This window comes from Natator depressus, chromosome 23 (genome assembly GCF_965152275.1).
Source record: "Natator depressus isolate rNatDep1 chromosome 23, rNatDep2.hap1, whole genome shotgun sequence".
Taxonomy (NCBI): domain Eukaryota; kingdom Metazoa; phylum Chordata; order Testudines; family Cheloniidae; genus Natator; species Natator depressus.
The window spans coordinates 6,687,973-6,701,069 of NC_134256.1; the positions used below are offsets into that span (position 1 = coordinate 6,687,973).

The 13,097-nt window shown below is 65.4% G+C and overlaps 1 protein-coding gene across 1 annotated transcript in view; it reads right to left on the minus strand.

The window, feature by feature from the left end:
- Positions 1-214: 214 nt before the first annotated feature.
- The window catches only part of PPP1R13L (protein phosphatase 1 regulatory subunit 13 like), a 29,347-nt gene continuing 16,464 nt past the window's right edge, over positions 215-13,097 (minus strand). Inside the window, exons 2-13 of the mRNA XM_074937343.1 lie at positions 10,834-10,939; positions 9,870-10,000; positions 8,726-9,269; positions 7,993-8,091; positions 7,597-7,694; positions 6,503-6,920; positions 5,098-5,660; positions 4,507-4,644; positions 3,904-4,037; positions 3,019-3,185; positions 1,710-1,909; positions 215-393 (exon numbers count right to left, since the gene is read on the minus strand). Of these exons, the coding sequence (XP_074793444.1) occupies positions 355-393; positions 1,710-1,909; positions 3,019-3,185; positions 3,904-4,037; positions 4,507-4,644; positions 5,098-5,660; positions 6,503-6,920; positions 7,597-7,694; positions 7,993-8,091; positions 8,726-9,269; positions 9,870-10,000; positions 10,834-10,888 (2,586 nt within the window). The 5' untranslated portion in view covers positions 10,889-10,939 and the 3' untranslated portion in view covers positions 215-354. The remainder of the gene's footprint in view (positions 394-1,709; positions 1,910-3,018; positions 3,186-3,903; positions 4,038-4,506; positions 4,645-5,097; positions 5,661-6,502; positions 6,921-7,596; positions 7,695-7,992; positions 8,092-8,725; positions 9,270-9,869; positions 10,001-10,833; positions 10,940-13,097) is intronic.

Genomic DNA, 13,097 nt, shown 5'->3' on the forward strand with positions numbered 1-13,097 from the left:
TTGAATTTGTTCCCCCCTCCCCCTGCAGTCACGCATACCAGTCTCTGATGCGGATGAGCCAACTGAATCCAGGGTGAGACCCAGCTCCCACCAACACTCTTACTCCCCCACAGTGCATGCCAAAGCCATGACCCCCCCCCCCCCGCCCATCCCACCTCTCTGCCAGCAGGACATCCACCCTACCCCCTCGTCCTCACAGCCCCCAGGGGCCAATTCACCAAGTCCTTGGAAGAGGGGAGCACTTCCCAACAGGGGAGAATCCCAGCAGCAGAACCCCATGTTCCCCCCAGCCCCTAAGTTCATCAGGTGCCAGCTGCATTCCCAGCAGCAGCAGCAGAGCCGTGTGCTGGTGCATTAGATCTTCTTCCGCTGAGGCCTCACCCTGGGGAATAGCTGAGGGAGAGGAGAGAGAGAGAGAGAGAGAGAGTGTGAGCTTCCCCACAGCAGTGCCCTCCCAGCGACCGCGGCGCCACGAGCTTCCCCACAGCAGTGGCTATTGGGCAGTCGTGGTCAGAAGCCTGCCAGTGTTCAAGGGTCCACAGCTCCACCAGGAAGTCTGCCCATACCCCAGATCCTGGCTGGAACTGGGACTCCAGGGACTGGCCGGCTCCCAGCTGTGGAACTGCTAAGTGAAACTGACATTCTTCTCCGTTTCATGGCTGCTATTCACCCAATAGCTCTGAATTCTTGTCAGTTTCACAACTCTGTTTCAGTAACACCATATTCTGGTCTTTCTGAAACCAATTTTTCAGGGATCTCTGGTTCGCCAGGGAATTTTGGTAAATTTATTTTCTGAATCGGAACCAAGCAAATTAGAAAACCAAGGCTTCAGGCGAACTGAAATCCCCGAGTCTCGGGCCAAACACACCAGCACAGCTAGGTCCATCGGGGGGGCGTAAAAAAACCACACCGGCCAGTGACCCAGCTATGCTGGCAATGCCCCTAGTGTGTAGACAGCATTGTCAAGGGAGGCTCAGGCAGGTTCAGCTTCTGGGGTTCGGGGATGTGGTGTTCCTAAGGCAACAGAACTCCTCCTATTGTCAGCATACGCTGCGTCTGCACTAGGGGCTCTGCTGCCATAGCGCAGGTCCCCAAAGTGTGCGACGCACCCCCTAGGGGTGTGTGGATGAACATCCAGGGGGTGCAGCGGGGTCTGGGCCAGCCCCCATGGGGGCGGGGAGGAGGCGAGGGAGTGCTACCCAACCCTGCTCCGCTACCAGCTCTGATCCAGCCCTGCCTCCAGCCACGTCCCTGGCTCCCAGCCCCACCCCTGGCCCTCTGCTCCCTGCCCCACGGCAGCCCCCAGCCTCGGCTGCTGCTCCATTCCCGGCCAGGGCCAAGGCTGGGAGTGGGGCCACACCTGGCTGCCGGCCTCGACCGTAGCCTGGCTGCAGCTCCACTCCCACCCCCAGCCTCGGCCCCTAGCCACAGCCCCACTCCTGGCCCCCGACCCACCCCCAGCCTTGCCCCCTTAACTCAGGCCGTGTCCCCCCGCCCCAAGCCGCAGCCCCAGCCCGAGCTCTGGGAGACTGGAGGCGTGGACGGGGTAAGGGGGGGTGCAACCCTCAAAAGTTTGGGGACCACTGTGCTGTAGGCTTTGCAGTGAAGACACAGCCTAGGTCAGATCTGCTCCCAGGTGGTTCCAGCACGGCCCTTCCTCCTCCAGCCCCGGCCCCTCCCCACCCGGGTGAGCTCAGGGCAGGGCTCACCCCGAAGTAGTTCTTGGGCACGTAGCCCTCCTGGCCATAGAGCGAGGCCCACCACCAGTCCAGCTCCTCCTGGCTGTCACGCCGCAGCACGGTGACCGGCTCCCCCTCGCGGAACGACAGCTCGTCGCTGAACTCGGCACTGTAGTCCCACAGCGCATACAGCACCCCGTTATTCAGCAGCCCCATGTTCTGCTCCACATCTGCAACAACAGCCCGGCCGGGCGGCGGGGGGGCGTGAGCCAGACACCACCACGGGGACGGGGGGGGGCGCACGCGTGAATCAGCTGCCCCCATGGGGAGTGGGGGAGGGAAGAGAATGAACCAGCTGCCACAGGCTTGGGAGGCATAGGGATCAGCCAGCACCCCCAGGGGAGGCCCAAGTCCCTCAGTGGAATAACCCAGCCTCCTGGCCCCACCAGCCACCCGGCCCTCCCTTCCCCCATAGAAGTACCCCACCCCTTCCCCCCAGGGGGGTCAAGCCCCAGGCCTCCCCCCCGCCACCAAGCTGCCCCCATGTCACAGAGTCCCTGGGCGATGCTCTGGAACTGCTCCCTACGAAGTCAGTCAGGACTCTGGGGAAGTCTCCTTTCTGGGAGCAGCCTGTCTGCAGGGCAAACAGCTCACACAGCTTCCACCTTCCTGGGTCTGACTTCGGAGCATTCAGCCTCCTCTGTCCCTCCATGCGCTTCCCACAGCGAGTCCGCCCAGGCGGGGTCCTGGGGAAGCCAGAGAGTCCTGCACCCCAACTTCGCAGTCAGACGGGACTCTCAGCCAGCCAGTAAAACAGAGGTTTACTAGACGACAGAAACATGGTCTAACACAGAGCTTGTAGGTGCAGAGAACAGGACCCCTCAGCTGGGTCCATTTTGGGGGGCAGTGAGCCAGCCAACCACGTCTGCTCTTCACTCCATGTCCCCAGCCAGCCCCAAACTGAAACTCTCTCCAGCCCCTCCTCCTCTGGGCTTTGTTCCTTTCCCGGGCCAGGAGGTCACCTGATTCCTTTGTTCTCCATCCCTTTAGCTCTCACCTTGCAGGGGGGAAGGGCCCAGGCCATCAGTTGCCAGGAAACAGGGTGTCGGCCATTCTCTGTGTCCAGACCCCTGCACACACCTGCCCTCTAGGGCTCTGCAATGATCATACACCCTTATCCCACCCCCTAGAGACTTAAGAATTGCATGGGGGAAACTAAGGCACCCCCACACTGTTCAGAGGAAACATTAAGAACAGTCCCGCTTCGTCACATCCCACCCCGCCCCTATGAGGTTGACCCCCCCGTCCCCCGCTCCTCCCCATGGTGGCCCCCCCTCACCGGCCAAGTAGTTGAAGCACTCGCTGTAGCCCTCCCGGTAGGGGTCGCACTTCTCGAGGGCCATGCTGCCGTCGCTGAAGGTGGTGGTGAAGATGGCGGCTCCGTGCCGAATGAGGGCCATGCAGATGTCCGTGTCGTTGCAGGAGGCGGCACAGTGCAGGGGAGTCCTGGGGGCAGGAGGGACAAGCTGACAGGCACCCAGGGCAGTGGGGGGCTCTGCTGGGACCATCAGCGTCTGCCTGCACCAGCGGGCACGACGGCAACCTGGGGCAGGCAGCACCTGGGACAGGGACGGACCCCAGCCACGCACACAGTACCCGCCCATCCACCCACCTCAACCCTGCCCGGGCCCACGGGGAGCACGAGGGCAAAAGGCTAGGCCTGGCATGCTGCAAGGGAGGGGCAGGGCCAGGTGCAGAGCTGGGCATCAGGCACTGGGTGATAGGGGGGCATGGGGGCTAGAGCAGTGCAGCTGCTCTGAGGTGCCAGGGCTGTGCAGCAGGAGCTTGAGGGCAGGGATGTGGCTACACGTAGGGTGAGAGCACTGGGATGCTGGGGCAATGCTGGCAGGTACGGGGCTGCATGACAGGGGGCCACAGGGCACCGCTGGCAGGCACGGGGGTAGGCACCGGGACACAGGGTGCAGGGCAGCACTGGCAGGCATGGGGCTGAGTGGCGAAGGGCCACAGGGCAGTGCTGGGAGGCTCGGGGCTAGACACTGAGACGCAGGGTGCCAGGGCCGCATGGTGGGCACGGGACTAGGCACTGGGACGCAGGGGGCCAGGGCCGCATGGCAGACACCAGTGGGCACAAGACTGCACGGTGGGTGCTGGCAGGCACACGAGTGCAGGTCGGGTGCCAGCGGCTGCATGGGCGGGCGCTCACCATCCGTGGCTGTCCATGGAGTTGACGTTGGCGCCCACGCTGATGAGGAAGTCGACGATGTTGTGGTTAGCCCCGCAGATCGCGTTGTGCAGAGCTGTGATGCCCTCATCGTTGGGCTGGCTCGGGTCGTTGAGCTGCAGGCCAGAGCGGGTGAACTCAGAAAACGCTGCCAACCACCTGTCCCAGCGTTGTGCCCCCTGCTCCCCCCCGCACACCGGGCCCGTCCCAGGGGCTGTGTCCATCCCGATCCACCAGAACATGGCAGGACACTCGCCATCTCCCCGACCACTGCTGACAATGGAGCCAGAGCAGCCGCCCAGGGGCCTGCCGGCTGTGGGGTACAGGGATGTGCTGGGCCTGCCCATGGGGGGGCCCCTGGCTGAGTCCCGCGGGGATCACGGGCTGACGGGGCAGCAGCTTTCGCTCATCAGTCACAGGGGCTGGACTCCGTGTCTAGCTGGCCAGGCCCCAGCCGGACGAAGGGGACGGGGCAGCCTGCGGGTGCACCGGCCCCCGGCCGTTGCCTCCTGCCCAGCCCGCGCTCAGCAGAGGATTCCAGGCCAGGCCTGTCTCCAGAGGGGCAGGGCGGGGCAGCAGCCTCACCTCGTTCACTGCCTGCTGCACCACGTCCAGCTCGCCCGTCAGGGCCGCGTCCAGCAGCAGCACCAGGGGGTTGAGCTGCACCCGTTTCCCCAGCCGCCGCCTCGGGGACGAGAGCTTGCGCAGCGCCGAGCGCTTCTCCTGCAGGCACGCAAGGGGCAAGGTCACGGTGTGGGCGGGAGGGGCCGGAGCTCGGGCTGTGCCGGCGAGTGGGGAGGCCAGTTCTGGGAGTTGCGGGGGTCGGGGGGACTGGCTGACAACTCCATGGGTGCACCGGGGAGGTTGGGGGGGCCCTGTCCTGGGGCTGTGGGGAGGGGCTGGCTGACAACTCCATGGTGCACTTAGAGGGCTGGAAGCCAGGGTGCCGGGGGCATGTCGGGCTAACAGCTCCATGGTGCACTTACAGGGCTGGGAGCCAGGGTGCCAGGGCTGGGGCGGGGAAGGGGTCTGGCTGACAGCTCCTCGGTGCACTCTCAGGGCTGGGCGTCGGGGTGCTGGGGGCATGTCGGGCTAACTGCTCCATGGTGCACTTACAGGGCTGGGCATCAGGGTGCCGGGGCAGGGGTCTGGCTGACAGCTCCTCGGTGCACTTACAGGGCCGGGTGTCGGGGTGCCGGGGCTGGGCGTCGGGGTGCCGGGGCTGGGCGTCGGGGTGCCGGGGCTCTCTGTAACAGCCAGCAGGGGCGACGCTGCGGGTGCTGGCGGGCTCTGGGGCGAGGGCGCCGGGGCAGGGCTGACCGGGGTGGCTGCCTTCAGCTCAGCTGTCTCCGCGATGAGCGGCAGGTCGTCCCCCGCCGACACAGCCTCCTCCTTGCGGCCCCGGTGGTGGAAGAGGCGGCTGATGAGCTGCTGGTATTGCTTCTTGTGGGTGGGCGGCAGGACAGGGCCAGGGCTCTGCTCCATGGAGCCACGGCGCTTCAGGGGCCGGGGAATCTCCGCCAGCACCCGGGCCACCTCCTTGAACTCGGGCACCTTCTGAGCCTCGGGGGGCAGGACAGGCTGCAGGCGGGTGGGGCTCAAGGGACGAGCCACCTCCTCCGTCTCTGCCGGCTCGCTGCCCCGCAGGATGCTCTCCAGCTCGGGCTCCGTGTCGCCCGCCGCCGGGGCCCCTCGCACGGGCTCCACCGGTGCTTCAAGGGCTGAGGCCCTTCCCGCTGCTGGTAAGAGACATGGCAGGTCAGCACACCCAAGTCCCCAACCCCAGTGAGCACCCCCAGAAAAGGGGCAGCACCCCCAGACTCAGACCCAGTACAGCACCCCTAACCCTGGGCAGCACTGTGAGATCCAGACCCCAGTCAGCACCCTCAGATACATGACAGCACCCCTAGACCCAGGGAAGCCAAGGCAGCACCCCAGATCCACAGGGGGAACCAGGGCAGCATCCCTTCCCCAGCCCTAGGCCAGCACCCCCAGGCCCAGACCCCAGTTAGCACTCCTAGACCCAGTCAGCACCCCCCAGGCCAAGACCCCAGTCAGCACCCCCCAGGTCAAGGACAGCATCTCTAGACCCAGGGGAGCCAGGGCAGCACCCCCTTTCCCAGATCCACAGGAGGAACCAGGGCAGCACCCTCAGACCCACACCCCAGTCAGCACCCCCAAACCCCAGTCAGCACCCAGAAGCCCAGACCCCAGGCAGCATGCCTAGATCCCAGGGGAGCACCCCCAGACCCAGGGGGTCCAAGGCAGCGTCCCCTTCTCCAGATCCACAGGGGGAACCCAAGCAGTACCCCTTCCCTAGACACTGGGCAGCACCCCAAGACCCAAAGGGGAGCCCCAAAACCTACTCAGTTCCTCCCTTATCCCAACAGCTCAGGGGAGTCCTGGATCCACTCCCAGCCCCCTGGCCCTTGCACATATCCAGCCCCGTTGCTGAGTGCAGAGCAATTCCTCCTGTTTCCCCCCACACTCTGCCCCATGATGCTAGGGGTCTGACCTCACCCCCGCCCCGGGGGAACCAGGAGACCATCAGGCCCTGCAACATCTGCCCCAGGTCTCTCACCTTCAGCCCCCGACGGGGCCGGCCGCAGAGGAGCCTGGGACGGAGGAGACGGCTGCTGGATCTGGGGCTGCTTCTGTGGGGAGCGGAGGAAGATGGGGGAGCCTGGGGCCCCCTGGGGCTGGCCCTTGGCACTGGAGGCTCCGGATGCCCAGAAGGCGTTTTGCAGCTTGAAGATCATGGAGAGGGGCAGGGGCTTGTGGCGTTTTGCCCGCGTGCCCTGCAGGCTGGGGGGCGGCATGGCAATGCGCGAGACGGGCTGCTGGGAGAACTGCCAGTTGCGGGGCAGGGTGCCCGTCTGGCTGGCGGGCAGCAGCCTGCGGAAGGAGCTGTCTGGTCTGCGCTCGCTGGGCAGCAGGGACACTTTGTAGTTGCGGGGCAGCGTGGCGCTGTGCATGGCATAAGGCTGGGGGTGCTCGTCCTGGAGGGGAGAGAGGGGGCTGTGAGCCAGCCAGGATCAGATGCAGTGCTGAGAACACCCCACACCTTCCCCCCAGCAGCACGGGGGACACCCGGCCATAAGTCATTGCAGCTCCCATACCTAGTCAGTACAGCTCTGGCTCCAGGGTCCCAACAGCAGCGGGGCAGGGCCCATGCAGGGCTGCCAGCCCCAGGAGCTGCCTGCTGCCAGATGCAGGGCTGCCAGGTTCCCAGCGCAGGGGCGAACTCACGGGCCCAGCTGGCCCCAAACCTCTCTCCCGTCACCCCAGATCAGGCCCACTGGTCCAGCTAGCCCCATCCCTGCACCAGTGGCCCCAGATCAGACCCCTGGCCCAGCTAGCCCCATCCCTGCACCAGTGGCCCCAGACCAGACCCCTGGCCCAGCTAGCCCCACCCCTGCGCCAGTGGCCCCAGACCAGACCCACAGGGCCAGCTAGCCCCATCCCTGCGCTGGTGGCCCCAGATCAGACCCACAGGCCCAGCTACCCCAGTATCTGGTCTCTGGCAGGGGTCAGCTTGGCCTGATTCAGATGCAGATGAATTTTCTTCACCCCCCAGAGCACACAGGGACTGGTGCTGTGACTCCTTCCTCCCCATGTGGTACCACGCTATGGGCCAGCCCCACCGGCTGCTAGCCCTGCCTGGCCAGCACTTACCTTGCCTTGCCCTGCGACCCCATCCAGGCTCGATTCCCTCCAAGGAGCCAGCTTCAGCCCCGCGGGCGCTTGCCTGAGCCCTGTGTGCACATCTCCTCCTGCGGGAAGGCAGCTGGTGAGGTGGGGGGCTCCCATGTTGTCGCAGGGGACAAGCCACACACTGCTTTTCTGTCCTGCTAGGATGGGGGTCTGAGGGGCTCTGTGTGGAAATGGATCTGGCACCCATCATAGGACAATGCTAGGAGGGACTCCCCGGTGCTGCCAGCTCCCCCGCGGCCTGCCAGGGACCCCCGGCGCTGCCAGCTCCACCGCAGCCAGGAGCTTCCCAGAGACTGGGAGGGACAGAGAGAAGTCTGTCCATCCCCCCAGCCCTCCCCATGGACCCTGGGCACTCACTCTCGTAGCCGGCTGAGTGGGACGATTTCTTCTCGTACGCCACGTCCAGGTCCGACTCGTTCCAGCTCCTCTGGGGCCTTCGCCGGATCACCAGGTCATCTGGAGAGAGAGATTCTGAATGGTCTCACCCCACCCCCAGCCCCCCCAGCACCTGGGTCCTCAGCCCTGCCCTGCCCCCAGCAGGGGCCATTCCAGCCCCAGGATGGGGGATGGGCAGGGGAGACCTCACCAGTGTGACCCAGAGACCTCCACGTCCCCCAGGGAAGTAACTGCCTGTCTCAGCACCGCAGCTCGTCCCTGCTCTGAGCCAGGGGTCCATGCCCCACCCCACCTTTTACTGGCTGTAAGGGTGAGCAATGGGGCGGGGAGGAGCAAGCAGGGGGCAGGGTCTTGGGGGGAAGAGATAGTGCGGGAGCGGAGCTTCAGGGGAGGGGACAGCCCAGGATCAGGGCCTCAGGGAGAAGGGTCGACACAAGGGCGGGGTCTTGGGAGAACGGGTGGTGTGAGGGCGGGGCCTCGGGGGAAGGGGTGGGGCCACTGTTCAGGCACCCGTGGCCCCCCCAAACTTTTAGAGAACTTCCATCACCCCTGCTCTAAGCCCCCCCGTAAAGCTGCAGGACACAGCAAGCACCCCTCTAGTGCCCCCTAGAGGAACAGGCCCAGCGGTGCTCTCCCCTTTCCCCCCAAAGCCATATGGGGAGGGGGTCTGTGTGTCAGGCTGGGGCTGGCTTACCTTGGGCCCGGAAGGGGGCGAAGGAGCTGGGCCCAGTGGGGAACAGGCTGTGGCTCTCATAGGGCGGTGGGTGGGGCGGCCGGGGAGATAGCGCACGGTCCGGGAAGAACATCTGCAGTGCCGAGGCCTCAGAGGGGGCGGGCGGCAGCCGGGGGGAGCTGGCGCGGCCCGCCGGCCTGGAGAAGGACAGGCGCTCCGTGGCCCCAGCCTGCCACAGGGAGCGCGGGGAGGGCGCGCGTCCCTTGGGGCTGGGCAGGGGCAGCGAGTCGTAAGAGACGGGCAGCACCTTGGGCCGGGGCGACTGGGCCCGCTCCAGGGGCTCGCCCTGCAGGTAGAAGGGGGACTGGGGCGAGGCAGGGTGGCCCAGCGGGGCCTTGGCAGGGGGGCTGCAGGCGGCGGTGGGCGAGAAGGTCTCAGCGTGGTAGGAGATGTAGCTGTTGGTGCTCTCCAGGGACAAGTTCTTCCTGGCGTACTGAAGCTGTGGGGACGTGGCCAAGCCAAGCGGCTCTGGGGCGTGCGAGGGGCTGGCGCCGTATCTGTCCACCTGAGAGCGGCAGGGAGAGCAGACAGGCTCAGCACGGGCCTGGCGGCTGCAGCCCCTGCCCCATCCAGAGCAAATCAGACTCCTGTTATGGCACCACTGCACCGGCGGGCATAGCACTAGGGGGCGCTGTGCTGCAGGGAGCGGGGCAAGGACTCACTGGGGGCTCTGTCCCTTCGGGGTGAGTGCTGACCCCCACTGGCCCAGCCTGCCACTAGGGGGCGCTGTGCTGCAGGGAGCGGGGCGAGGACTCAATGGGGGCACTGTCCCTTCGGGGTGAGTGCTGATCCCCACTGGCCCAGCCTGGCACTAGGGGGCACTGTGCTGCTGGAGGTGTCTTCTTGGGGATGAGAGACCTGAACTCTTGCCCACTTGATTCTTTCACTAGCCCTTTCACAAGACTCCCCTTTGCCAGGGTGTTAGCCCTGGGGTCCTGGTCAAATCCCATTCCTCCTCCCTGAAACATCCCCGTCCAGGGGAAAGTAGAGGATTCTCTTTCAGCTACATCGCACCCCAGAGATGGCTGCATCTCAGTGGTGGGGCAGTGTTCCCCGTGACAAGGCAGTCGTTGCCAAGACAAGCTGTCTCCCTTCCCTGCCGTACCTTGGGCTGCCCAGCAGTCTGCCCCGGGCTGTCCGTCCACAGGGTTTCCAGCTGTCTGGACAGCTCATCCACCTTGGCTGCGGCCGTGTCCAGCTCCACCTGCTTCAGGTCAATGTGCTTCATAGCTAGGGCTGGGGGAGACGGCACCATGAGGCCCTGTGCCAGGGCAGGCTCCGCACCCGGCTGGCCCGGGCTATGCAGAGAGCCCAGAGCCATGGCCCTGCGGGGCCCTTGTCCCGCTCTGAGTGTACTCGGGCAGGCTGGCAGTTCCAAGAGAGGCCCCTAGACTTGATGAGCGACAGGGTCCCAGGTTCATCCCATCCCCAGCTTGTCTCCAGGCCTCTCCCAAGGAGTCGGTGGGACAGCTGGGCTGCCAGTTCAGCAACAGCAGCCCAAGCGCTCTGGGAGGCTGTGACCAAATAGCTGAAAAGCCACTAGTTATCGCACCCCCCAGAACCCTAACCTACTGCACCCCGAACCCCTGGCCACCACACACACCCTCTGCACCCCCCCAAACCCCACCCCTGGCCACTTCACACACCTGCCAGCCACCACGCACCCTCGGCACCCCCCAGAACCCCAACCTACTGCACCCCAATCTCCACCCCTGGCCACCTCACACACCTGCCAGCCACCACGCACCACCACCAAATCTCCAACCACCGCAAATCCCCCACCCTCCTGGCCACCCCACACACCACCATGCACCCTCTGCTCCCCGCGAAAGCCCAACTCCCTGGCACCCCAAATCCATGAAAGCCACCATGCCCCCTCCAGCCCCTGGCTACCACCACGCACTGCCCCCAAGCCTCTGGTCACCACACATCCACCAGTGCCCCTCCTGCCCCCCCAACACCTCCCCACAGTCACCACACAGCTCCCACCTCTCCCAGCCACTCCCCAGAGCACTGTGCACAAAGCACAGGGCCTCCCCACCCTGCAACCCCCAGCCCTCCACCCTTACACTGGAAGCTGAGCTCCAGCAGGTCCTGGGCACCATGCATCTTCTCACTGGCCATGGTGCAGGGGGCTCCGAGGCCACTGGCCACCAGCTGCAATGTCGCAGGGATCTGGGGACGAGAAGCACTTCCATTGGGACCCAGAGCTGCCTTCTCAGCCAGGGCCGCCCTCTTGCCCCACCCAGGTGCCAACAGGCTGAGTAGGCGCCCGGTGCTCAGTATCGCTCCCCTACCCTATGAAGCAGCCCTGGGGATGCAGGCGGAGGGGCTGACTCAGGGCTCTTGGGCAATGGGAGCTGCAGCAGAGAAACCTGGCCAGGCCACGGGCGCCGCCCACTCCAGTGAGCCAGGGCGCCACAGCTGGCATCCAGCACCATTCAGGCCAGGTTCGGGGACGCCCGGGCACCAGGACCCGGCACTGCCACCGACACAGGGGCTAGGGACACAGCGAACACCCAGCGCACCTGGCACCAACCCCACCAGGTCGGTGATACTCCAGCCCCTGGCACTTCTGCCCCCCTGCCTGGTGCACAGGCTGGGCACAGCCATGCCTGAAGCTGCTGAGCACCATGCAGGGGAGCAAACCCTCCTGCAGCTGAGCCTGCCATCCCAGGCACTGAGCGAACACCCACGGGTGGGCACAGCGACGCACCCGGGCCTGCTCGCTGGGCGCATGCAGAGCCGGTAGTGCCCTGCATTTGCCGGGCCAGCAGCACAGCTATTATCAGCTCTGCTCTGCTGCCCAGCCCCAGCGCCCCCGCCCCCCCAGGGAGCTGCCCAGCCCATGCCTGCCCCCCACCGGAGCTGCCCTCCTACCCCCCCCCATCACCCTCCAGGGACCTGCCCATTCCATTCCCCTAGGGGACCCAGCCCCCACCCTGTTACCCAGAATCCCTGGGGACCCTGCAGCCCATTCCTGGCTGCATGCTGTGACTGGCTTGAATTGCTTTCAATAATAATAATTAAAACATGCAATCCATTGTGAGGCTCTGCACCGGGCATCCTAGCCGAGAGCAATCACCACCAGAGCTGCCTGCCGTGGGCATCTCTGCCCCGAGTGAGGCATCCCCCCCGGACACGCCAGGCCCGTGCCAGCGGAGACAGCGTGTGGCACCAAAATGGAAGTTATAATGGAGTACACAGGGTGAGCCAGGCCAAATCCCAGCTTGCCGTGCCTGAACCAGTCCTCGCACCGGGCTAAGGTCCACCACGGCCCGGCCTGGCACGGCACAGCACACCCTCCCCCTAGTACCAGCAGTGCCACAGCTGCACAAGAGGGGCTGGTCTCCCCCTGGGATCAGCTCCCCGAGACCCCACGACGCAGAGTGGAGCCCCCAGAATGGTCTCCTGAGAGCAAGGAACAAGTGGCATTAGGGTACATGGGGCAAACCCACCTGGGCACACAGAGACACAAGCACACACATGGGCCCACGGAGGCACAGGCCGGGGGGGGGGGGGGGAACACGACTGCATGGGGTTGTACAGACAGACAGGCACACAGTGGCATGGACACCCGTACACCTAGAGCGGAGCTAATCCCACGGGACTCTCACATCCATCCATGGGCCCAGAAAGACTGGGGTGGGGGATGGCCCAATCCAGAGCTGAGCCTTGTGCCTCTATCTGGGCCCAGCCAGAACCTGGCCTGTCCTCCTCAGCCACAGGGACCCAGAGCCTGGCTGCTCCTGGGTCTGGGTCACATTGGGCCCCTCGCTGGAAGGATTTTGAGCTGCAGCCTCAGACCCACCGAACCAAGGCTCTGCACTGGGCCCGTCTCCAGTTACCAGCCAAGGCAGGAGCCAAGCCTGGGGCAAGACAAGGGGGCAGGGGAGAGCACCAGCAAATGAGCTGGGGGACATGCAGCGACGGGTTCAGAGCTATGGGGCAGGGGGTCGGGCTAGCTCCCAGGGCTGAGGCTGTGTTGCCTGGATGTGGGGCTTTCCAGTCTGGTGCCTCCGGGAACTGTTACTGTGGGGTCCAGGCCAGATCGCACCGTCTGCACCCCCAGAGTTAGGGGCCATGGCCCAACCCCACACACAGACCCTATGCTCTGAGCTGTTCTGCCCCTTCCCCATCATGTCCCTGCAGGCCCCACCCAAATTTCAGGCCAGCTGGGACGCTGCATGTGAGCTCCCCGTGGAGCCAGGCAGGGCAGGTGAGCGGAGAGCGCTGGTGTCCACAGCACAGGAGACACTATCTCCCAAACAGTACAGACCCCTGCCAGGCCGGGAAGGCGCCTGGGGACAATCGCTGCAGGGGAAAGGGCATG